Here is a 27,780-nt window from a genome sequence, read left to right as displayed (position 1 = left end):
TACTTAACTACTGTAGGCCCAGCTGTCAGGTTAAATTTGAAAGTATTTTTGAAATTTGGAAGTATTATTTTTTTATCTTATGCATCGTTGAGACTACAGTATTCATCCTCTACAGCTTCAGGTAAAATGTGCAGTACAGCCCCCTGAAATTATACCAGAATACAAGTGGGAAAAATGTGTAGAGGAATCTTCATACTCCCGCACCACATTTTTTTTAAAAAAATGCATGTGGAAAGCTAGTCTATCAAGAAGATGGCATCTAGCCCCACACTTACTAATTTGTTTTTACATGAAGAAAGATTTATACTCAAGAGGAGTCAACTTCACCTATGTTCTGAAGAGCTTGAACCACCTGATATTCTGAAAAGGCAGGTTGGCTCAATGTATCTAAGTTAGGGATTCCCAAACCATGATCCACAGGCTTCATTCAGGTGCTCTGCTGCACACCTGTGAAGAACAGCAGGAGCATTGTCACCTGGAAGGTGAACAGGACAAATTGGAAGTGACAAGAGGAAGAGGAACTTGAAAGGGGTGAAAAGGATTAGCAGCAAAGTTAACGGGGAGCTAAAATTAAGACGTTTGAGCTTAAAAAAACATTCAGCACATTATAATTGCTACAACAGGTAGGTAAAATCATTAAGTGGACCTCCAAGACCTGCAGCAATTTTCCAGTGGACCATGGAGGTACAGGTTTGGAGACCACTGGCCTAAACTCACCCAGAACCACAGTAAGGAAGAATATATGCATCCCTACCTGTTTTCCAGACAAATGGGTGCGATTTCCTGCCTTCCAAATCAGATGAGTGTAACAATAAGAGAGCAAGCACAACCAAGCACCTCCTTGTGCTCTGCCATGCCCAGTGAGCGCAAAGCCAGCTATCCCTTAGAACCATACTTCATGAAGTTCAATCCAGATCACTTCACTATTCCTAAAATAAAGAGAAGGGAGGTGGGAAATAGAGAAAGAATTAGTTAAAGAGGAGCAGAGTCACCAACTAACCCTTTAAATATGCCACTTGTGCAGATTTTATGAAGGAATGTAGCAATCTTGTAGCCTATGGTATGGGTCATAAGAATACTATGTTCATAAGAACATTCACCTCTAAGTGGTGTCTCACATTTTCATACACAGATTGCCAGTTACATGTTAAAAACAAACATGTTGCCATACGTCCGGAATTTCCTGGACATACCTGGAATACTGTTATTGGAAGCAGTGTCCAGGCAGAAATCGGCGAAATGTCCAGGAAAATACAGATGTATGGCAACCCATGTCTGCAGTGCTGCTTTTGCCGATTTACCTGAAAAACTGCTCAAATCACTTTTTGAAATATGGCAACCCTAATACAACATATATACCATTTTATGTACATGCAATTTTTATGCCTATGTATATATGATAAGAAGCTGGGATTGGCTTTGGCCACCTCATGAGAAGACTCCCTAGAAAAGACCCTGATGTTGGGAAAGATGGAGGGCACAAGGAGAAGGGGATGACAGAGGATGAGATGGTTGGACAGTGTTCTCAAAGCTACTAGCATGAGTTTGGCCAAACTGTGGGAGGCAGTGAAAGATAGGCGTGCCTGGTGTGCTCTGGTCCATGGGGTCACGAAGAGTCGGACATGACTGAACGACTGAACAACAATAACAACAACAAGAAGACAAACATGGGTGGCACTCACTTCAGCAGAAAACGTATGTGGTTTTCCCTAAACAGATGTGACAGCCAACTTGAAGCGGGCCCTAATATTTCACTAAGGTATTTTATACGGAAATAAGTCTTACACTACATGGTTGAACTACATATTACACACACAAAAGCGCATACATCACTGGACCCTGTTTGTCCTTTTCCCTTCAAAGAAAGAATGTTTTAACGAGGAAGCGACTGGAGAAATGGAAGGGATTCTTATTCCCTGTCTGCTTTCCACCGCCACTCTCCACTTTCACAGAATTTCTGCAAAGGCCCTTTGGAGGTTTGATACTCTTATTTCTTATTTACCTTACTAGGATATTTAACATATTCCACCCCTCTAGTGGAAATATACCACTTTGAAATAGCAAAATTAATATTAGTTGGGATACGAGGTGGTATCAAATGTCACTTACAGTGACATTTTAAGGAGAATATGAAGAACTCTGCAAAGCAGAAGTGAACCAGGTTGCTAACAGGGTTTTCTGGGTCCAGCACACAACATGTGGATTTGACCCTCTACCACATCTACAAAGGGACACACACACAAACTTACATGACAGCTGTGTATGCTTTGTGCCATTCTCAAAGTTAGGTAAATTTGGGGCAGAGAGCACCAAAATAAATCAGGGTGATGTTTGATAGACAGAATGTCAACAAGTGAAGCGTTTCCCAGATTTACATTTCCTTACAAGATATAGCTAAATCTGTTGAATTTCTGTCTGCCACACAGCTGATAAAGGCATGAGATTCTTCCAGTAGTCTTGTGCCATCCCTAAACCATGTAAAAATCGAGTTTCATGAGCTGCAAACCAGTTGTTTTGCTTTATTTATATGTGCCTAGAAAAGATAACAAGGGAGTGTACAACACTAAAAAAAAATACTATGAGGATAATCTTGCATAGGGATACAGTGGCCATATCCACTACGGCAATAGCAGCATATCTTCTCTCACTGTGACAGAATAATTATAGAGTACAGGATTGCTATGTCGGTATGTTAGGACCCATATTTGTAATAGGAAAGCATACTGCCAACTTGCAGGATGTTTCACAAAGCTGAAATACAAATGGTAGCATCTCAAACAACAAAATAAATGCATCAACAAAAGCCAATTGCTTTGTTACCAAGAACAAATTTATAAAACATTGAACTCCCTTTCCTATTCCATGCATTTATTCTGCTGCCAGGCATTTATCTTAGATTCTAACATTTTACATTTGCTACTGGTCATTTCCCTCATGTTTTGTAGCGTGAAGCTTCGTATCTCATAATACGAAGAGTCAAATATTAGGAACAGGTTTCGTTCCACAAAAGGTTAGTTGCATCATTTTTTGTGCTTTTCTTTATAGTTATCAGTTATTAAAAGCTTCTTTCCAAACTATTACATTTGTAACCTTATAAAATGAACTATTATTACTATACACAATACATGGTGTGCAGATAAGGCAAAGATAAGCCTGAAAATACCACACAAAGTAGATGTAGAAAATAAAAAACCCTTTTTAAAAAAAAGAGATAGTTTTATTTAAATTACTCTGAAACAGTCTCTATCGTGATAAACGTATGCAATTATATTTATCAGATAGAGGCTACCCAAAATTGAAGTGAAATGACATTTTTATCTAACTTCATTCACATATATAGTTTAGCCGCATAGCAAATGGCAATAATTTAGAAGCTATAGAGCTGGTCTTGCTGGAAAAGAAACAGCAACGTAAGTTAGCTTAGCAATTCAATGGAGCTTCTCTGTGAAAACAGTAAACACTCATTCAGCTTGAACTAGGGTCCAGGGCCTGTGCTAGGGCAGGAAAATAATTGCTACTATTATTTTAAAAAAATCTCCTGCACCTCCAACAGCATTAGATGGATCATTGAGAACTTTGGAGTTCCAACCCCCCCCCCCTTCAGAATTTCCAGGCTAATTACAATCTGAGCCCCAGCCTTACTGCAATTCAGACTCGGCCCGTACTTAGCTCAGCCTTAGTCACCCTCTCCCTTTTCTTGCAGATGGTGACAGCTGCAAGTGGAAACGTATCCCAGTGCCCATGATCCTGCTGGAGATGAATACACTACTAAACTACTCTTCCCTGAGTTGAGCAGGTTCCTAAACTGCAAATCCCAGATTTTATTGCAGAACCCCGATCCAGTAAGAGCATTCATATTTTGCTTTGTTCTCTTGTTTCTGCATGTTATTAAAAACCACACTCATGCTGCAATACTGGCAAGCCTACTGAACACAGTTGAGCTGGCTTATGAGTAAACTTCCAACAAGCATAAAAACAACTCCTCTGCAATGCCGCAAATCCAACTCAATAGTGTAGCATTGGAAAGTGTTGATCACTTCTCGTACCTGGGCAGTTACCTTTCCACAAGGGCCGACATTGATGCTGAAACCCAGCACTGCCTGAGCTCTGTAAGTGCAGCTTTCTCCCAATTGAAGTGCAGAGTGTTTGGGAAACCAAAATGCTTGTTTACAAAGCATTTTGTGAAGTACTACCAACCTTACAGTACGCTTGTGAAACATGAACCACTTATTAACATCATCTCCAACTCCTTGAAATATTCCATAAATGGTGTCTCCGAAAATTTTTACACATCACTTTGGAAGACATGCGAACTAATGCCAGTGTACTGGAAGAAGCAAAGATCACTAGTGTCGAAGCAATGATTCTCTCAAGGTAAACCTAAAAAAAATGTAGTATAAACACCAACAATTGGGAAACACTGGGCTTGTAAGCACTCCAATTGTAGGACAACCTTTACGAAAAGTGTCATGGACTTTGAAGATGCTCGAACTCAGGATGAAAGGAAGAAAAGTGCTAAGAGAAAGGCATGCCTGGCAAACCCTCACCATGATCAACTCCCACCCAGAAACCTATGACGCCACTGTGGAAAGACGCGGGGATCCAGAATTGGCCTCCACAGTCACTTATGAATGCACTGTTAATACTGTGTTCATAGAAGACAATCTTACTCGGCTATGAGTGAAGAAGAAGAAGAAGAAGAAGAAGAAGAAGAAGAAGAAGAAGAAGGTGACTTCCAGGATCTATTTTGCAGTGGGTTAGATTGATCAACAAGTTCAGAGAAACATCATAACCTGTATGGAATGAAATACACGTTTTAAACTAAGGCAGGGGTGGGAACATGGTATATCAGAACTTTATTCCCCCCATGTTGGCATCAGGTGATTGATAGATGGGTGGGTTCACCCACCTGTCCAAGTTGGCCCACGAGAGTGGCAGTGAGGGAGGTGGGTGAGATACTGGACAAGGCATCTTCCCTTTCATTCCTGGTTTGGGTGCAACTCATAATTACAATGGAAATTCACACTCGGATTTTCTCTGCAGAAAAGTGCTTCTTATTGGTGGAAATACCAAACAAATTGCTATCTGTCGAAAGCTGTCTTAATTCAATTCAGCAATTGAGATGCAACTCAACCCTGTATATGACAGCCTTCCCCAATCTGCTGCCCTCCAGATATTTTGGACTACAAGCCCCACTAGCCACTTCAGCTGTGCTGGCTAGTTCTGATGGGAGTTGTCCAAAACATCTGGGATGGGGATCCTATGTTCTTCCAGATGCTGTTGGATTACAACTCACATCATCTTTGACCACTGGCTGTGCTAGCTGGGAATGACGAAAGTTGAAGTCCAATAACATCTGAATGTTTCCCATCTCTGCATTGTAGGACATGTAAAAATGCTCTTAAAGGCTGACAGGACTGATTACCTGCCTACTATGTAAACCAGAGGTTGGCAATCTAAGGCCCATGAGCCGCCCCCGAACCAAGCCGCCTGCTCAGCAAGTCCCTGCGTGCTGCACTAAACCGGCGCAGCGCGGTGCAGGGACTCTCTTCCGCAGCTCTGGAAATCGCTTCTGCGCATGCCCAGATGCCGGATATCACTTCTGCACAGGCACAATTTTTGGCGTCTGGGCATGCGCAGACGCGATTTCCAGCATTGCGCTGTGCCAGTCCAGCCCACAGATGATCTCTGCAGGAGTGATCCGGCCCATGCCCGGTAAGCCTTGCCGACCCCTGATGTAAACTACCGGTACTGCTGAGTGAGGATTTAAAGTGGCAATGGCTGGAAGGAAATCAGTGTACTGTAAGTCTCAGCATATTGTAATTTCTTAAGAAAGGCAGCAAAAACAGGCTGGCGCTTTCTCTGACATGAATGTAGAGATTATATCAAGTCAGGTAAAACAGGAATAAATTAGACCAGGCTGAGCCAGATTCTCATCTCTCATATGCTAGGTTAACTACTTGGTTCCAATAATTTGCACCCAAGTAAAATAGCAAGATCAGAATCACATTCAAGGTTTCCATAACACAATCTGACACACTAAATTTTTTGTCAAGGTGATAAAATAAAAACGTACAGACACCATATGCCAATCCGCAGCACCATGAATAAATTGCATTAGGGGGGCCTCCAATTTTCAGATTAAAATTAAGTTACTGTGTATCTCAGCTTCCACATGCAGTAGTATGGCTGATGAAGCAGGGAATGCGTGTGTATTTTCCATTCCGCATTCAGCAGGGGATATATATGACTTAAATGCAAACAGGTAGTATACCCTGCCACTTCAAAAAAAAAAAATATGCATTCTGCCAATTGATTCACTCCTTTTGCAGATGAAAATCATTAAGAATAAATGAAAATTTTAAGTTGAAACTGTGCTATGGAAACTATTATTATTATTATTATTATTATTATTATTATTATTATTATTTCTCCTTAACATTTCTTAAATGTAGACTGAATACGGAACAAAAAGAGGCTGGTTTATGAAGGGCCGAGCTGCTGCAGGAAGGGGGAAAATCAGAGGGGAAAAGGCAAAGATTGCTTCTCTTTTTCTAAGGCCTGTGGATCAGTGGTAGAGCATCTACTTTGCATGCAAAAGGTCCTAGGTACAATCTCCAGCTAGGACTGGGACAGTCCCTTCTTGAACCCCCAGAGCCCTGCTGCCAGTCAGTGTAGATAATACAGAGCTAGATGGACCAATGATCTGACTTACTATAAGGCAATTTCCTGTGTTTAGTAGGAAATGCTTGAGAATTTATGTTGTAGCACAAATGGAAGTCCTTTTGGGTACAAAGAGCAGAGAGCCCACCTAAGGCAAGGGTGTTAGGAGGGCATTTTGACTGTGTTGAGTAGGAGTGTGCATTTGCTTCAGATGAAGCCCAGATACTGAAGTGATGCAGCAAACTTTGAAGATATTCAGACTATAGATATATAGATAGAGATATATGCTATTTGCTCACAAATAACTAGTTCAACATTCATCCCTGGCTTGTATTCCAGCATCTAGGAATACCAACACATTGTGCATCATTCCTCATTAAGCAAGAACTATCAGTGTGTACAGAAAACCTTAAAACAACCATTCCACAATGTGTGTCTGCAATGGATTGTATTGGGTAGATACCATAGCAGGGGTGGGGTGGGGAGGTCATTTAATGTTGAGATAAATTGCTTTGCAGTCAAAGACCTGACTCATTAAAATCTAGCAAGCAGGTTTTTGAGTCTTTTTCTTTTAGTCTTTAGTTAAATTGTGCCCCCACCTTACATCATCAGTTGATACCACCCCAGCAGAGTTATGAAGAACAATTTGATCCTCTACATATACTTTCAGAAGAAAATCCCAAGGAGTACAAGGAGCCTGTCTCCAGGTATATAGGGTTGCAATGCACAGAGGAGTGAAGGCTGCTGTAATAAATATATATCTTTCATTCTGTTGATATAAATTAGGAAGAGAAAAGAAACCCACACATTTCCTGCTTTAGTACCACAAACCTTGATTTTCAGTGTACGACCTGGAAATTTAATGAAGGAAGCTTTGCATTTAGAAGTTTAATTATGAACTCGGTTAAGTGGATTATAATGAAAGATATCTCTAGCAAGGGAGTCCAAACAGATGCATTACGAATACATTAAGGAAAACACCAGAGAATGAACTTTCCATCAGCAAAAAGGTTTTTAATTAAAAGAATCATAGAACAGAACTCTTCTGTGAAGTGATATTACTCTTATACTCCATTCTATCATTAGGTACTTCCAGCACATGCAAAGAAATGACTCCCAAGTTTGGATACTTTCTGAAAGCACTGCATTGTTTTTTTCCCACATTTCTTGATGGTGTAGATAGAACAGGTCATTCAAAGAGATGCAAGTGGTCCCAGGCTCGTTTCATCTGTATGCAAATATATCACATTACACAGCTGCCCGTATGCCTGCACCTACATAATAAAACCATAATCAAAAGATTGGGACAGATTCCTTACACTACAGAAAATTGAAAGGCAGCACGTATAAGTGAAAATATTCGGGGAAACGTGAATATGATACAAGCAATGCTCAGAAATAATGCCTAAATAGCGCTGGAAGTGAAACTGTTCTGCACCTTTTACCTGCTATGCAAAATAAATATTATTTATTTTACTTGTTTAGAGAGTATCCCACCTCTTGACACAAGTGATCTTGTTTCACACTAGCAAAAAATATATATAAGCAGTAAAATAGCACTGAAAATAAAATGCAAGTTAAAATTATGGGTAAATGGAAGTAAATGGTTAATAAGTGGGTAAAATAAAAACCATACATACACAAACACATGTGCAATATATTTGCAGGTTTCAAAAGTTTTTTTTCCAATTTAATTATCACCAATGTCTATATAAAAATGCAACCATGTTTAAAATGGATTGTGGCCTCATCTCTTAAAGCTCAGCAACAAATTGGTCTGCTTCAGATGTAATATCTGACTATGGTTCACTGTTACGTGAACGAGCCTCAGAGGATCCTCTGGCCAAGCATTTCCTACTTCCAGAAAGCATCACAATGCCTTGCTTCCCTTCTTCATTTATGGCAAACCACAAATGGCCACATTATCTGAGCTGGCAATCTCTGACGTTTGAGTCCCCAGCAAACCAAATTCAAAACGATTTCAACAATGTGTCTACTTCTCAAATTATGAATCTTTATTAATGTCAGCCAAACAGCATGGCTATTTGCTTTCTGTTATCAGTAACACTACTTTGCTGAGTAACCCTGTTGCTTCTAGACAAATTAGAAACTGGCTTTAAGTTCCGCTTTTGGGCCTATTTCCAAAGAAGCATGGATAGGAACTGTACATCCCAAGTATTTGTTGTTTTTGCTGAAACAGAGTCTTGCAGCACCATAAAGACAAACAGATTTACAGCTGTGACATAAGCTTTCGTGTAAGCTCTCTACTCCACAAAATCTTTATGCCACAATCAATCTGTTAGTCTTTAACATGCCACAATACTTTTTGTTGCTTTGCGTTATAGCCTTAGATTTCAGTATGTAGCCTTGCTTAGAAACCTTGCATGCAGAGAGAAAGTGTCAAGAGGAAATCAGTCTCTGGGTCTAAATAAAGACAGTGTATGAGGGCTGCATGACCAAAGGACAATATCAATTATTTAAATTGCCTTGATTTAAAAATCAATCCACCACGCACACGCACACACACATCCAAAAGCCAACCTCCCATGTTGTTGGCTCTGTGGTTTAGTACTTAAACAAAAAAAAATGCATCAAGATGGCTTGGAAGAAGCAGACACATTTAACCCTTAGATATTAGCAGCAGGGCAATGCCCATCAGTCAGGATATAGCTGGCCACTGATGCTTCCACGTTCAAACCATGACCAATGTGGGCATTCAGGTGCATCATCAGGTCTCACAACAGTAACACAAAGCACCTATACAGAGCATTACTTTTTTTTAGGGATTTCCATCTCTGAAAGAGAAATATGCTCCCCAAATATTGTTGCCCAGAGCAACCATATGGCTTGCATGTGCAATCAAGTTCTCACCAGATACTCCCATATTATTATTCTTTTATTTGTAAGCAAAATAAAAAAATAAAAATGGCTACTCATGGGAAACCTCCATCCTTTTAAACATGTTTATTGTTTGCTAAATATTCTTGCTTGAAAAGAACCGCTTATTTACCAACAACATGCCTTGTTCTCAAACAATTTAATAATTACTACTGCAAATGAGAAAACAGATCCAATAGTTGTATTGTGCTCACTTATGGTAACAAGCCTTGAAAACAACTGAGTTGTCCTTAAATTCAAGCCTGTGTCCACTGCTTTTTGCAACACTTTTACCTTTCACCTTCTACAATGACTGTTTCTGTAGTTTCAGAGTAAAAGCTACCGGCCCATGTGCAACGTTGACCTTGTTCCTTACCAAGATGACTAGTATAACTATGGCACACAAAGAGGAACACTGCAGATTCTCCAAAGAAAACTTTTGCAGAACCATACCCTGGCAAGGGCAATTATCTCTTCGGTTTGTAGGAGACCAGAGTTCATGTTATATCATCACTGGTCCTATCATTTTTGACCTTCCCTGCTGTCATACCCATTATAGTTCAATTAACAGAGGAGCCCTGCAGTGGCTTGATGAGCATCTGCTGGCAATACCTGGCAATAATTCAATAAGAACGCACCATAGGAAGAAATAATGAGAAGTCAACTCGGTTGTTCCTTTTCCCCTTGAGAATGCAGAGCAGCTTGGCTTATGGGAAGGAGCACGACCTACAGAAAATGATCCACTCATTTCACATTTCGGGTTTTAAACATGCTATTACCACCTGAAAAGATGAAGGCTTTTGTTTACTCTACCTGTATTGAAGTCAAGATGTTCCTTAGTCCTGTGACATAAGCATTGCTAGTATATGCTTTGTAAAATGGAAAGCGTAATTCTTAAGAATTTTACAAGCCTAGCTATACCCATTAAATGACTAGCAGCAGAACTTCACATTGCAGATAAAATGAACAGACTCCCTTCACTCATTACACATATGCAGAGCAAAGACAGCATGTGTATATCCATACTCAATGGGTGGATGTCACAGGCAGATTTAGGCTGTGACATCAGGGTAAGGCACAGTCCTATTCCTTGCTCTGTGTGCAGACCCACTTCATGTGTGTCTGATTTTCACTCAGTCCCATGAACTGCTCAGGAAAATACAGTGTTAGGTATGAGTGCCTCTACTGGTTGGAATGCTGGCAAGATTTGCTAAGCAAACAGGAGACTGTTCCGCATTTCTTGCTAAGGATAGGTATTCAACAGCTATTATGTAGTGCAGGCATCCCCAAACTTCGGCCCTCCAGATGTTTTGGACTACAATTCCCATCATCCCTGACCACTGGTCCTGTTAGCTAGGGATCATGGGAGTTGTAGGCCAAAACATCTGGAGGACCGCACTTTGGGGGTGCCTGATGTAGTGCATGGAGTCCTAACACAGCTGTAATAGCACTACCTGGGACAGCTTCCATGGCTGTACAGCTTCTTCTTTGGCGATTACTTATAGCCTAGTAAGATTGTCTTCCATGAACACGGGTTTAACAGTGAGTTCGTAAGTGACTGAGGAGTCCAATTCTGGATCCACAGTGGGGACATAGGTTCCCGGGCGGGAGTTGATAACGGTGAGGGTTTGCCAAACATGCCTTCTTCTTAGCACGTTTCTCCCTTGTGTACTGAGTTCGAGCGTCTTCAAAGTCCACTACAACTTTGGTAAAGGCTGTTCTCCAACAGGAGCACTCGTAGGCCAGCATTTCCCAATTGTTGGTGTTTATGCTACATTTTTTTTAGATTTTCCTTGAGAGAGTCATTAAACCTCTTTTGTTGATCACCAGCATTACAGTTTCCATTTTTAAGTTCAGGATAGAGTAGTTGCTTTGGAAGACAATAATCAGGCATCCGAACAACATGACCAGTCCAACGATGTTTTTGTTGAAAAATCATCGCTTCGACACTGGTGATCTTTGTTTCTTCCAGTACACTAGCATTAGTTCGCCCATCTTCCCAAGTGATATGTAGAATTTTTGGGAGACACCATTGATGGAATCTTTTGAGGAGTTGGAGATGGCGTTTATAAATGGCTGTATAGCACATCTCACCTCAGTCCACTCAGACCTCTCTGCTGCCACAGCCTTTCACTTCCCCCATCACTCCACCCACATGAAACCTCTCCTAAAATCCCTACACTGGTTTCCTCTTCTCATTAAGATGCAACACATATGCCTTGTTCATTATATCCAATGCCCTCCATGGCCTTTCACCCACTCTTATCTGTCCACACTTAAATCCCAGTACAGTCATACCTCGGGTTATGGCCGCTTCAGATTGCGCGATTTCGGGTTGCGCACCACGCCAAACCCATTTCGGGTTGCGCACCGCGCCAAACCCAGAAGTAATGGAACGGGTTACTTCTGGGTTTCAGCGCTCGCACATGCGCAGAAACACTAAATCGCAGTTTGCGCATGCGCAGAAATGCCGAATTGAGTCATGCACTTGTGCAAAAGCTGCGGCACGGGTTGCGAACACTGCGGTTTGTGACCGCACCTCCCACACGGTTCGCGCTCGCAACCTGAGCGTCCACTGTGTACCAATGACTCCTGCTTCTCTAGCTCCACACCATTCTCAGTTGCCTAAAGGTCTGCTGCTCATGCAGAGCAATTCCACCCTTTCTCTCTTGCCATCCCCTCTGCCTGGAAGTGCTATGCGGTTCTTTCCCAGTTGAGCACCATTTCCATTACCCTTTCCAGTTTCTTCCACTATTTTGCTTCTCACATATTAAAACGTTGATTGTAGACTCCTGGCAGCAGCGAGTGGTCATCTTGTGCTTCACAAAATGAATATAGATTGATGGCAATGATTATGAGTAAAAACTCTCCTTTCTTGGAGGTTTCTAAGCAGAGGGTGGATGGCCATCTGTCATTGATGATTTAGCTGAGTTTCCTACGTTGCAGGGGGTTGCACTAGAAAAATGACCCTTGGGGTCCCTTCTAGCTCCATGATTCTATGTTTTTCTGCTTCAACAATATTTGATTATGCTCTTATCATTTTATGTAATTGTAGTTTGTATAAATTATTTTTTAAAATGTTCTATTTTCATGTTTTACATTTACATTTAAACAAAACATTTAAATAGCTACCTTTCTACTGGTAGAGGGGGGGGGCATGGGCATAGCCAGGATTTTTGTTAGGAGGCAGGCTTTTGTCAGGGTAGCAGAAACTCAGATCTGTATTGATTTTTACTTATCTGGGGGTAAACTGCCCCTCTGCCCCCCCCCGCTATGCCTATGGGGGGCCACAGGAAGGAAACAAGGTCAGAAGGGAACCACGGTCAGGAAAGGTTTGGGAAACACATGGTTTTCCTACTCCCCAATTCATTCTCACAACAACCGTGTGAGGTAGGTCAGCCTGAGAGCTGGTAGCTGGCCCAAGGTCACCCAGTGAGCTTCATGGCTGAGTGGGGACTAGAACCCAGGTTTTCCAGGTCTTAGTCTAACACAGATGAGAAGAAGAAAGGTGGCTGTGAAGAAGAACTATATGAATTGCCAACACTGCACAGAACTGAAAAATAAGTCCAATAGCCATATAACATTCCAAACACTTTTCTGGTATGATTATTCAACTTGGCCAGTTACTGTTTAATCATTATGTACGTTGATACATCGTTTGTGGCGTACTTATTATATTGTCATAATTTAGTGAGATGCTAAAATAATAACCGAAGATGGGAGTTTAGATTTCATTAAATTCACTGGAAGCGGGAGTGCATTCTTTGGTTTAATTTGATTTAAATGTATGGCAAATTAATTTCCAATCAATTCTGTAATAGCATTTTAATATTTATAAGAAATGTTCATTCTTGTTTTAAAGGCCAGTTTGATTTTGTCTTATTTAATTTGGCCTGTCATCGGAACAAGACATTCCGTTTCCTGCTCTAACGTAAAACCTAGAGTTGGTGCAACATGAAGCAATAACAACACCTGACATTTACACCATGTTCTAACACAGCTTTTCGTCAGCAGGATCCAAAAGTGAACTCATTACAATGAGCCTGCAGAACAAAAAATCACACAAAACCACAATAAAGAGAAGGATTAAACCTTTTCTTTCCTGCTTTATCAGCCTGCCCATCTGCTCAGAATACCAGTCTTCCTTCATCTTCCGACAACATGTGCCCTATTTTTATAGTTCTGCGAGGCTTTTCAACAGCCTGTTTCCATTTGCAAATACATTGGTGGAGTTCAGCATTTGCAAGAATGCTCACTTTGAAAATCCATGCTTGTTGACATGGGCCAGAAACTTTCACTATACTCTTTCCAGCACCTCTTTAAAGCATTTTTGTTTGTTTGTTTCAGTTAGTCTACCCAGATGCACAGGTGCGGATGCGTTTTCATTTTTTATTCTTAATTTTAATTACCCTTTTAAATGTTTTTAATTATTTACTTTTAACTGCTTTGTATTGATCATTTTTATTATTTCTTGCAAACCACCTAGAGGTTCAATTGCAATCAAGCAGTATAGAACTTTTGTTAAATAAATAAAATAAAAAAGACTTCTCCAACTCAGCAAAGCAGTAGCAGGGACTTCTGCACCCTCCTCCTAATAAAGTGATGGCCATGTTCATTTTTGAATGCATCCGAATGGAAAACAATTGTGTGTGTGTGTGTGTGTGTGTGTGTGTGTGTGTGTGCACAGCCAGGGTGGAAAGGATAGTAGCAATCTTACATCTGTTAAAGACATTTTTGTTCAAAGCCTCAAAATAGTACGGAATCATATGCTATTGAATGAGTTAGAGCTATATTTGTTACATGATTTTTCTTCAATACATGAACCTCAAAGAGCATTTTAGAAGTGGGCTGCAATTGCTCAGGGTTGAAGGGAGAGAGATTGATTCTTAAGAAATGGCAAATCTATCGCGTCCCACTTTTAAAAGATGAGGATGTCGCCATGCCAGAAATTGCTTCATGTGAGCACCTTATTTGTAAGATTAATGTCCAAATGGAAGATTTTATCTTACATACAGTGAAGCAGACATGCTGAAGAGGTTTCGCTTGCTTGCCATTCTTCACCTTTCTCCTTTAACAGGAGTCCTTGTGTTCTGTTGCCTTTTCAAAGACTGGGGTTTATAGAGAAGTATCAGGTGAAGAAAGAATACTCTTTCTAGTGATTCAGATGTTAAACAGTGATGCTTTCTTAACTAGCAGTTTTGAGAGTCTTTGGCAGTCAGCCATTCACATCTTCATCTCTTGCCGTTAGAGATAGTGGGGGGAAAGTGTCTATGGGAATGGGCCTCAGCTCAGTGATAGAACTAATGAAGCATCTCTCCCCAAGACCTGGAAAGCCAGTGCCATTCTAAATCACTAATAATGGTCTAAATGGACACAAGACAAATTTCTGCACTCCCTAAATCAACTAACCTAACTAAATTAAGAGAACTATGTAGGAGCTATACACTTTTATAAAGCTACTTTAGCTATGCCTTAGATCAGGGATAGCTATAACCCTCCACCCAGATGGACAATGGCTGCAATCCAATAATATCTGGAGGTTGTCTACTCCATCTTATATTATTTTCCTTCCTCCTTTTCTTCATGTTCCACATTTCCTTTATTTGTATCCTATTTATATGGACAGTCTTAAATAAATAAGTAGTTATATTGTGTGTTTTTTAAAAAAAATGTTCAAAATGGTGCTTAAACCTGTTTCATAAGAAATAGAAATGGGAGTTATCTAAAGGTGTTAATGGTATGTACATATGGACCCTTTTTGCCTGACTCACCTGCCAATGTGTTTGAAACCAAAGGGGCACATTGGTTGCCAGGTATGATTTTTTTTTCAGCTCTCCTACCCCACTACAGCTGCAGTGAAACAGGGGTGGGGAACCTGTGGATTTTCAGCTGTTGTTAGACTCCAACCTCTGTCCCAGCTAGGATGATAATGGGAACAGTCTTCAAAATCATGAATCAGGGACGGTGGAGATTGGACACCAATAGCATCCAGAGAGCCACAGGCCACTATGCCTGCAATAGGAGGATACTATCTCATTGCCAGGGTTGAAATAAGATTCAACTGCCAGCCGTGTTGGCTTCTGTACAAAGTGTGGGAATGCTGCCTTGACCTTCATCTCAGGCAGCAAAATGTCCTGTTCCAGCCCTGATGCTACAGCTACTAACTTTTTATTCACCCCGTTTCTGATACGTTATGCAAACCACAATACATTGTGTAACTGCACTGCAAGAAGTCTTCAGCAAGAGTTCACAGATCAGTACAAATATATGCGTTTTCTCCTCCTGCTTTCAGTTCTTTAGATCCAAACCATTGTTCCCAGTGCTGCCAACCAAGTGTTGAGGAAGATGAAAGAAAGAAAAATGCCTAAAAAATAGTTTGCTCTATTCTTTCACAGCAGTGTGATCTGCAGAAGTCATCAAGTGAAGGTTTCCAGGGCAAATGAAGGTTTCCATAGCATGGAGATCAGCATTGTTACCTAGAGTCCATAGAATAAGGAACTTTTAAAGAACAAAAAGTGGAATAAGTGAAAAAGGCAGCCGTAACTGTTCCTACTTAAAATGCTTCATGAACAAAGTTGCATTTAGCCAAACCAATGCAAGCAACGGAACTCATTCTCTGCTCAGCTAGCTTGAAGAAGTTGTTCAATTGTTAACTTTTTTAAAAAAAAAAAAAACAGGCCATACTTACTCATAATAGAATCACTCCTGTACCCACTATTAACTTTGGTGCATATAACATCAAAAGGGGGTGGGTGGGGGTGGGATACATTTCAGAGAATTGTGTTGCTTTCATTTTATAGCACTTTAAACCTATTGTTTTAATTCTGCTATATTAGATTTTGTCCATTTTATACCTGAATATTGTTTTTACTCATTTTGTATGATGGCTCGAGGCTTGGAGAAGGTGAAGAAAGAATATATAAATAAAAATACACAGCATATCCGTTCAGAAAGCCACATCCATTAAGCACATGGGATGGTAAAGCTGCAGAGAGCATTCATATTTTGCCAAGACTTCTGACTCACAACAGTCACCTTTGCTAACATATGAAACTGCTGCACACTCAGTCTATCAAAACTGTTTGGCCTATCAGGTCCTGTACTGCTGCCTAGCTAAAGCTCTCCAAAATCTCAAGAGAGATTTTAATTGGAAGATTTAAACTGAGACCTTCGGCAGTGGTTGCATTTTCTTTACCACTAAGCAATGACCCTAATTTTCTAAGGTATAGCCCCCTAAACCAGGGGCACCATGGAGATTTGATGCAACTCAAAAAGCATAAAGCTTCCCTACCAAACTACACATTGTTGGACTAGTTGCATGCAACTAGTGGCCCCAGATGGGGATAGGTCTCAAACTCTGCACTGGTTGCATCAATTACATTCACAGGAGATGGTATAAGCATCAGAATGCAAATCTACATCAGGAGCATGCATGGATATATTGATGGATTAGAGTAACAGTCTTTGAAATCATGAAGCTTTCAGTGATACAGTGAGTGATAGGGGGAAAGAGTAGGATTTAAGAGAACTCCCTTTTCACATTATGTCTCCAATCCATGCACAATATGCATACCCAATAACCATGTCCGCACACATATAGCCCTCTTAGAAATGCAGACTTATCCAATGTTCAGTTACAAAGAAGGGAAAGGGTGTAACCCCATCCTATCTCAACAGCTCTCCTGAATGTCTGTTCAGCACAATTACTGCTTTTTCTAAGGGAACTTCAGGAACACAGCCCCAGCAGCTAGATTGGGGAGATGAACTTTAAACAGTGCCTCTATCCAGCTAGTTTAAAAAAGAAACACAAAGATTACATTTAACAGCCAGTCAGCCCATCTGTCACTATAGCCCAAATAACATATTCTGTACTGTATAAGGCTTCAGATGGAGTTATGTACTTGCAGAGCTAAGCAGTTGTAAAGCTAACTCACCAAGAACCTTGGAGCTCTCCAAGGTCCTGCAGAGCTCTGGACGCTCTGAACTCCTGATGGGCTACTGACTGGCTTCCACTGTAAGCCTAGGGTTCTCACAGAACAGGACACCAAGAAAACATATCTAGAGTACCTAGGTGATCTCCTATCCATGGCCAGACATCCTTCACTTCAACACGGTTGCTGCATTGTATGCTATCAGACTAAGCTACAGGGTACGCACAAAAGCCTTCTCCCAAATATTTATCAAGTAAAAACCTGTATCTGCATAACAGTTTCTTAAAAACTGACTCCTGGGTGTAAAAAGAAAGAAAGGCACTCTTGCCATAAATGTAAAATAAAAATATAAAGACAAAGCCAGCCACACACAATCTATTATTTAATTATAAACTTGGATAATTACTGGGCAACAACACCTCATCCTTAAGAGTCACTTGATATCCTTTCATGTTTTACAGCAAACATTCTTTTCTCCTTCCCAATTTAAGCTCCATCCCAATTTAAGGCAACTCACACTAGAAGCTTCAGCCTAATCATTCTGAGACACAAAGTAGCTTTTTTCTTCTCCTAGCAGCACAGACTTCTACTGACTTAAATATCCCATGGCAATCCAAGAAATGAGAATCGAGGACACCAACAGAACATCTGTACCAGCCCAGTGGCTGTACATATGTTGAAGCTGAATGGCCAGGATTATTAATCCTCAAACAGTGGACTTACCACATGGGTTTTGCAGGAAAACTCAGCAAGCATTTTTAAAAGTCATACAGCTCACTTTCCATCTTAACCCTTATACAATGTACTACTATCTCATTACTGCATGTGGCAAGATTTTAAGGGGCCCTCAGTGGATCCTTTTAAGCCAGGGGTGGGGAACCTGCTGCCTTCCAAACATTGGTGGACTACATCTCCCAAGATTCCTGATGATTCTGCATGATGGCTGGGGCTGATGGGAGTTGGGACCCAACAACAGAGGGGCCACAGAGGCTCCATAGCCTTGTTTTAAGCTGACAGAACTATTCAAAGTAAGAATACTCCCTGATCTTCTAGTGTGATCCATGCAGTAATGGAGGCCCTACTGGGGTGGTGCAGGTGCTCATCCAATGGAACCTAATCCCCACCCACCCACCCTGGTGAAGCCAATCCTTAAGTGCCATGTTTACATTCTAGTTTAGATCCTTCCCTCTGCCATGCATGAAGCAGCAAACACTAGTTGCTTCAGATAGCTTGTGAAGACTTATCTTTTTGCACTGGCTCTTCCTAATCCCTGGGATTGGACCATGTTTGCATCTTCTGGATTTCTGTTTGGTTTGCCTTCATATCCATTTTATGTGCTTTGTGTTTTACTGGTTTTAGGTTGTGCTTTTGTTTTAGTGTTTTATGATATATACCTGCTTGGAGATTTTTGAAATATTAAGTGGCATATAAATGCAAACAAACAAACAAACAAACAAACATGTATATACTCTATAGATTTTTAAAAGAGTAAAGACCATCAAGGTTATCCTCTTGATTCAAGGAAGGACTGGCCTTACATGAACCCATAACATATCAGATCATCAGTGAGTTGGCATCACCAGCCATGTATTATGGCCTTCCATTTACATTTCTCATCTACCCACCTAACCTGTTTTTGCCATCCCAGGCAGGCAGCAAAGAAAAAAAAACACCTCAAGGCTTGCTAAGCACCTGATAAGACAGAGTATATACTGGGCTTGGTGGATCACTAATTCTTAACAGTTCTAGCTAGAGCAGATCTTGTTAGACTCCCATCAGCCTCTGTCAAGCATGCTTGATTGTCATGGAAGATGGGACTTGTAGTCCAGCAACATCACTCCTGTCAGCCCCAGCTAATGGTCAGGGATAACGGAACTCGGTCCAGCAACATCTGGAGGGCCACAAGCTCCCCATCACTGTGTTAGAGCTACTATAGTGCAATGCAAAGAGAGAGATGAACTGCAGAGGTGGGTTCTGCAGATGTCTTGAGAAAGCAAACCCAACCACATGCTACAGAGGAGGTTTGGCTTAGCTATAGAGCCATCTGCTTCTGATTGTGCATATAAGAGATCAAAATAAAACTCTCAATTCATTTTGTTCCACTTATTTTCAGGAATCTCTGCTGCTTTTGCTGCAAAACAGAACTCCGGGCAGCATTCTGACAGGGCTGACAAGTGGAGTACTCCACTCCGGTGGCGCTCAACCTCCCACCCAGGCTCATGGGGACATAAATCACCTCTTTCCACTGCAGTCCCAGTGGGACTGTACATATGCATCTTTTTCATGTATTTATTATCAGGATGCTGGGGTTATTTATCACTTCAGCCTGAAGACCTGCCCTGAATTGCAGAACTGCTACACATGCCATAAGGTAAGCCATAATGCTGAAAAATGACTATTAATATTATGGATGGTTCTAGAGCTCTCCTGGTTTTCAGTTTAAATTTCTGTAACACGTTTAAGAGGATTCTGCTTAAGGGACACAAGTTCTCAAGCTGACACACAAGCCAAAACAAATAAGAGGAAAAAGTTCTCTAGCAGCTCAATTGTTTCCGTCTGAATCAACGATTGCAAGGGGATGGGGGGATGACTAAGGCAGAAATGATTTAGAAATGCCAATTCCATCCACAACTACATACCATTTGGGGGGGAGCAAACCCCACACATTTTTTTTTAGCAATTCCAATCAACTGCAGACTTTCGTCTGTGCATTCTGCAATGCTTGTCCAGGGGAACGGAAAAATTTATGTGCACATATATTTCCTTCAATTCTCCTGATAAGAGCTTGATTGATCCAATGCAGACTGTGGGAGCTTTATTGACATCTTCAGGTCTGAAACTTGCCATGCCATTCATACTGCCATGGACCAGATCATCAAACAAGCCTACTTTTTAAAAAAAATCAAAACACAAAAAAACAAAAAATGTGAGGGTATTTAAGCAATGCCGGCCTTATCATGACACAGAGCAAGGCAGCTGACTCAGACAGGTGACTTGAATTATTCTAGCAGATGATGTGGGATGTCAGAAAAGGACAACAAATTGGTCAGTTATTTGATTTATTTTTGATGCATTTTGAGGGCAGATTTTCTGCTGCAGGTTTCAAAATAATTCAACTGACTTTAGATAGTACCGGTATGTACCTTGATGGGGGGGGGGCATTTGCTGCTCTGTCAGTCAGCCATGAATTGTAAAAAAGCAAATCAGAAATGTTACAAATGAAAAAATAATCTGCAGGAAACCACGTCCCATTGACTAGCACCTCATCAGGGTACTGTCCAAGGGATGATCCTGTGATGATCACCACCTCTCAGTTTACAGTTTACAGTTTGCTTAGTTTATTGTCTCTTGACCATAGGTCACAGCCTCCCTTTCGATGGGGGAAAACACATAAAAACATTTAAAACCACACCACCAGCTATCCATGGCAACCTACACCGGCCTTATCACTGGTGTACTGGTAATTTGTTAAGTGCAGGAGTTCAACATGACAGCCCTCATAGCCACATTCCCAAGGAGAGTTCAAAAATGAAGGCCACAGTGTTGATCCATTATTACACTTACACACACAGAGAGAGAGAGAGAGACAGAGAGAGACAGAGAGAGCAAACAGCAGCAGTACATAACATAATACTCAGTTTATTAATACTGCATGACTGCAAGCTCGTGCAGTTATTTGTGGTTAAGCATTACTGAACTCGGTGGTGCTTACTTCTGACTGCATAGGCTTAACTTATAAAACACACCGAAATTTAGCAAAAGATTAGCTTTTAACTAGAAGTGCAAACAATCTGGTGGATGTGTCATACTTAAACTGCCAGCATGAAGTCAGAACCCCATCAAAGGAAAGGAGAGAAGTATCCAGCTTCTGCTTGAATATTTACCTCCTAGGTCCAGTTTGCACATATCAGTAAGCCAAACTGTGGCTTAGCACGAGCAAACGTGTGGACTCTAAGGGAGAAGGCTGCTGCTGCTCTGCTCCTCCTGCAGTCCTGCTGGTGCTGAACTGATGTGAGCTAAGCCATGGTTTTGACTTAGTGTCATGTCCAACCTGGGCTCCTGGTTTGTATTCCCCAGACAAGCCACAGAAGAAACTCTGGCTACAGCTCACTGTTTGTTTGGAGTGCGAAAAACCAAGACCCCAGGTTCAGATGTAATGCAAAGCCAAGCTATAATCACAGTAGTGTGACAGTCAGGATCTGAGGAGAAGCAAAGACACTCTCAAAGATCTGAGAATAAAATGAAAACCTACAAAGTTATCCAGTTTCCCTCCATATTTGCACAATCCAAGAAGTCATATTTAAGACTGTGCTTTGCAGGCCCTACACACTGGTGCAACTAAAACAACTCCCCCTGTTTGTTGCTCACAATTTTGATCACAGTGAGCGTGCAAAAGCCAGAGAGAGAGAGAGAGAGAGAGAGAGCGCCAAGATGACAAAACAGAAGCTCTACCTGTCCAATTGACCACTGGTCAAGAGAATTAATGGGATGAAACTAATGGGATGCTTGACTTTGATTGCAATCTATTGTCTGGCACGTTTACTGAGTAACATGTGCAAGTCCTTCAGCCTTCAATTATCCCCTTTGCCAAGAGCATGTATGGAAAAAAATATTCCCACAGGATTGCTAAGAGCATAAATGATGCACAACGGAGACTCACCTTTCTCATTAAAGAGTGTGCATCCTTGTTCCCATTCTTATACTTTTGTCAGCTCCCTTTTCTTCTGAGCTTCAGCCCTAACTCAGAACCACTTCCGTCCAAAGAGATGCATATTAAATGTGTTCTAAAGATGCATGCAAATGCTACTTTGGAAGGATGTATCACAGCATGTATATTATTATACACATGTATCACAGCAAAGGTACACACAATATATATTATGGGTGAATTTTACTGAATAAAGGCTTCCACTGGCTAATTAGATGCTATGCCCCACCACCTTCTTAGTGGGACCAAGCCCAAAGCAGAAAAGTCTTAGAGGATGAAAACCCCTGGGCCTATATGGATCAAAATGAGTACCTTTCAGCTGGCTTATGTGCCACTCAAATAGTTCCTGGGGCTCTGGAACAGTCCAGAATATGCTACAGATGACTGCAGTTGTGAAAATTGGGACATTTGCCTTGCACATGCAAAACCACTTTTTGCTAGAGCTAATCTTCCATTAGATACAAGCCAAAGAAACAAAAAAGGTAACAACAGCATAACACATTTGAAAAGAAGGATTAGTTGGATTCAGGGTGGAATTTTCCAAAGCCTACAGCTGATACCAAGTTAGACCTCCACAACATTCTCCCATTCAAATAAATTAAGAGGCTAACATTATGTTGCTAGCTTGTATAAAAGCAGAACTTCTCATAAACTTGCAAATTGTCATACAACATTAACTCCAGCAGATGCAACCATATGTTCTGCTGATAAAACAGAACAATACCAACAACCAAACGAAAGAATGCCACCCGTTAATTTTATTTGGATCTTTGCCTGATAAGACTAAACTTCATTTCATAGACTTAGTAGCAAACATCAACAGTGGATTAAGACAGGGTTCGATATTCTTTCAAATTTATCCATAAAAACCCTCCCAAAGAGAAGCAGGACATTAAATGTTCTTGTAAAATATAAGGGAAAAGGTTACTAATCCTTTTGAAAATTGATACAAAGTTAGTTTATTTTTAGTTTCTATTTTTGATAAAGGAAATAATACCAGCGTCAATTCATCTTTCCATCCAATTATGTTATACAGCACAGTCACTCTTCATATAAAATTATTATAATCCTCCACTAGACACCATGGATATTTTTTTTTGATATATAGAAATAATATTGCTGTATATTACAGCATTCTCCAGGATCAAAGATTTTTCTATAAATACATATTGGTTTAATCCTACTTAAACTCTACAGAATCTCTCCCTGTGGATTTGGTCTAGCAATTATATGTGGGAACCAGGTTCATTTTTAATTTTCAGTGGACTCCATTTGCCTCAACAGCAATACACTTAATGGTTTCAATTAAATATGATCAAAATAGGGTGGTAGCTAGCTAGCAAACTTTTATTATTTAATGATTTTCCCTTTATATCTTTGAATCTTGGTTGCTATGGAAAGGTAATATCTCAAAGTGTGCTGCAATTTCTTTGTAAACAGGCTACCAAGCATGCAGCAGATGACCTGAAAACCAATAAAAGATTCACCTCTATCACTGAAGTCTTCTGATGGGATATTTTTGGTGTTTGCATATGCCCCTTGAGGCATTGCCCTTTAGAGGGGCAAACCCTTTCCTGCTGAACTCCTTGCCAAGAGAGATTTGGCATGAGCCATTCCTGCTTTTTTTTTAGGCTGGCCTCATCAGATGATCCAGTTGGACCCACTACAGCAGGCATCCCCAACCTTTGGCCCTCCAGATGTTTTGGACTACAGTTCCCATCATCCCTGACCACTGGTCCTGTTAGCTAGGGATCATGAGAGTTGTAGGCAAAAACATCTGGAGGGCTGCAGGTTGGGGATGCCTGTACTACAGCTCAACCACAAAAGCTAATGATGGATGTGGGGGGGATTAGTGAGCTAAGGGCATTTTAAGACAGTCTGAAAGAAAGGTTACATGATTCCTTCACAACATATCACTTTGAGAGATCATCTAAGGTTTCTGCTCAGCTTTTACTGATTTCCAAAACCAGAATTGTTCAGGTGTACAACACATTTTCTGCTCAACCATAATTCTTTCATATTTCTGGGGTTGTGCCTTCTTAAAATAAGAAACAAATTGCATACAGCAAAAATCACCAGCAAAAGCATACATCTGCATAAACTGATTTCCATTCTCCTATTAAAATTAACCTGCATTTGACCCTCCTAATGGGACCAGGTTGATATGGCTAAGATTAATGAGTCAATTATTTTTGGACAAGGTACAAGGCACACAAACTGCTTTACTATTTAATATATAGTAAGTATGCACCTTTTACAGCATTTGACACCCATAAAATAATCTGAGGCTATTTTTCAATAAGACATCATAAGTGGAAGGCTTATCCTGAAAATACAGAAACCACTGAGATGAAAAGGCTAAAGGATAATGGTATAGTTTGAGCAATCCTTAAAATGATTGCTTTTAAAGGTTTTCCCTGGCAAACTCCAGCATAGCCTACACTAGTTTATGTGCAACAAGGTATAAAAAAAATTCATGGTGCCATGAGACATGGGCCGCACCTACATGTCTTAATGGCTCTGAGGGACACTCACGAAGGCCATAACCTATAATTTAAAGGAGGGGTGGAATTAAGAAACAACTTAACCAAAACAGATAACATTTCAGAATGCACAGATATTTCAGCGCTGCTCGCCAAGTATTTTTAGCTGCAGCAAAAGAACAGGGCTCTTGTACAGTTCTGGGTCTCAGCAGGCATCCCTCGGAGAGCTCTTAGATCTATCACTGAGCCAGCTGATATAGACAAATAACTGCCTGTGCAAGTTGTCTACTCATATAAACAGTGTGGCAGAGGAGATACATACATTGTCCGTAGCTGTTTCACAGTGATGGTGCCCTGCGATCCCTTTTCAGGAAAGTAGGCAAAAGGAAACATCTGTACTTCTGCTAATGGGGAAGGTGGGGAACCTCAAGCCTAGAAGCCAAATGCTCTCTTTATCCAGCCCTCGGGACCCTCCCTAGGCCATAACTGGAACCATCCACATTAGTGCTGCACTACGCACTCCTCAAATGTCTTTGCCTCGTTGGAATGTGTCCTTGAATTGTCATCATGCCTCTCACTTGCCTAGAGAGAGAGATAGACACCTCTGACTTTAGCATGGGATAAAAGTAAGAGGCTCATCTGTTGCTCCTCTGGCCTTTGCATCTGGTTCCACACACCAGACAGCACCTCCATGATGGGATGCAGCACTCAGGCTGAAAATGTGCCCCCCCTCAACTGTAATACCACACATCTGGCAACTTGATTGCGTATTGTTAAGCACCAGGATGCATGAAAGGGAATTCAGGCAGCTTGGCCCAGAAAGCTTGCACACCAAAGGCATTACTTCATCTTTCCTACATTGCAGTACAAGCCATATAAAGGACAGAGAGCATGCTGCTTCTGATCAGCCCAGCAAGGCTAGGTAACCTAAGAAACCAAGAGGGCAGTGGTGGCTAATATGTGGATCTCCAGATGCTGCAGGACTACAAGTTCCATAATCCCTGACCAATTGCCATGCTATCTAGGGCTGATGGGAGTTAGGAATCCAATATCATCTGGAGAGTCACAAGTTCCCCACCACAATAGGGGCATGGCTGTCTCCTTTGACACAGCTGCTCCAGGACTGGTTCCTCATCTTGTCCCATGGAATATGCTCCCATCTCACCTCACCCTCCTTGCCTACTGGATACAAAACCTGACAGCCTTTATTTGACTGTACTATATTCTCTGGCCCTTGATCTGCCTGTACGAGAACCATACCCCCAGTCAGATCAAGGCCTAAGTCTCCCCCTAAGAATCCTGGGAGATGTAGTCTGTTAAGGAAACAGAGTTGTCAGCAGACCCCCATTCCTCACCATTATTCCCCCAATATTCCAAATCAGCAGCTCTGCATTTTCTTACTATAACTGGTTATTGCCATTAAACTTATAAAAAAATCACAAGCTATCAGATATTTTAAAGCAAATTGTCAAATCAAAAGATTCCGGATACCATTCTTTAAAATATACATATAAGAACATCACTCTTGCTGAATTGGAATAGAAAATGGGAAGCTGAGTGAGTCCTGCAATAGTGAGACTTGCAAGCCCCAGGTGTTTTTCCTATATTGTTAATTATTATATTAGGTATACACATAGTGTGTGCTCACTCACCATGTAAATCCAGAATCCCCAAAGGGCAAAGCTCTAATCGTTCTCAATCGTCCCAGGAATTCACAGCGCAGACACAACATTTCTATTTTAGCCACTCTTACAACAGGTTTGTTTTAATTAGCTGCTTCTTAAAGAAGAAAAATAAGGTGTTAAAAGTCTGGCAAAATTGTTCTGTGAAGCCTTCAACACACTCTGGAAGACAATAAAACAATCTTTCTGCATTTCCAGACTTGCCTTAGATCAGCAGTTTTTTAAAATATACATTTGAGTATGGAAATGGAAAATAAAAAAGATACTTCGAACAAAGATCCTGTTAAGCCCTTTTGAACCACTTAACCTATGCTTGAACCTCAATAATTCACACAGCATAGATTTACTTCAACAATTCCCTTAATCCTGTTTTAAAAAAAAACCTAAGCAATGAATCACATAGAAAGAACCAACTTTAACAATAAATTGCATGATCCTAAGACTTGCTGTGCCAACAGAACATAACAAATTATGTTGGCGCTACAGACATGATGTATTAGCATCACAAACCAACACACCAAACACTATGCGTGGGGTCCTTCAGTACACTAGCAGTTCAGGTTGTATTTGTGCATTTATAAATGGTGCCTGTCCTCACCTGGCAAACAAACAGAATTCAAAACATAACAGTTGTGTGCTTCTTGACTACTGATTTAATCTCTCTGCACTGCACCCACTGGTGATATAACAGGTTGCTCTGATAAGGCTCTGAAAGAGAGGCCCAGAGAGCTGGGAGTGGTAGGGAGTCTGGAGGCTGGTCTGAAGTTAAGGAGAGAGTGCACATTTAATTCATTGTGACACATGACACAATAAGTTCTTTTTTTGCAAGCAGTAAGTATTTGGGGCATAATCTAAAGGCCCACTTTGAAGATAAGCAAGGTTCGGTCAGCTCACACATGAAAGACTGCTTGGGAATGCTCCACAAGCTGACCTGTCCCCAGGAAGATCAATATATTAAATTAAGTCCTCTCTTTGGCATGCAACAAACATGGAACCTTTTGATTTCAACCATTTCCAAAACAACCTTGGTTGCCTCTCCAATTATGTAGCTGGTGTTGCATATACACAGCATAAGCTATAGGTATTAATATGGTTTGGACATTTGTGCCACAATAAAGCAGTTTTAATTAACACTTTTATTGCAGGTTTTTTATATTGAACAGATCCGTTTTACAACCTTTACATGCCCCTACAGAATTGGCAGTACTTACTGACGCTTCAAGTATCTTTCGTAATCAGTTACCCTCCAGGTCTACCACATCCAGTTGTTTGACAACATATCCCACAACATGCCTCACTGATGCCAAGGCAGAGGTATGGGGCTGGCTAGTGAACTTACACACCAATTCCCTGACAGCTCAAAGCTAAGCAGGCTTGCCTGGATGTAAGCTCTGATGACTTCAATGTTATTTCTGTATGCACAGGATGATGGTGTT

The 27,780-nt window shown here is 40.9% G+C and overlaps 1 protein-coding gene across 1 annotated transcript in view; it reads right to left on the bottom strand.

Moving 5' to 3' along the window:
- The window catches only part of THSD7B (thrombospondin type 1 domain containing 7B), a 352,151-nt gene that overhangs the window by 291,785 nt on the left and 32,586 nt on the right, over window positions 1-27,780 (bottom strand). The window contains 1 exon segment of the mRNA XM_033164079.1: window positions 755-929. Coding sequence (XP_033019970.1) covers window positions 755-893 — 139 coding nt within the window. The 5' untranslated portion in view covers window positions 894-929.

Source organism: Lacerta agilis, chromosome 1 (assembly GCF_009819535.1).
Source record: "Lacerta agilis isolate rLacAgi1 chromosome 1, rLacAgi1.pri, whole genome shotgun sequence".
Classification (NCBI taxonomy): Eukaryota; Metazoa; Chordata; class Lepidosauria; order Squamata; family Lacertidae; genus Lacerta; species Lacerta agilis.
Note: the sequence above shows the minus strand (reverse complement) of the source record. Positions and strands in the feature narration are given on the sequence as shown.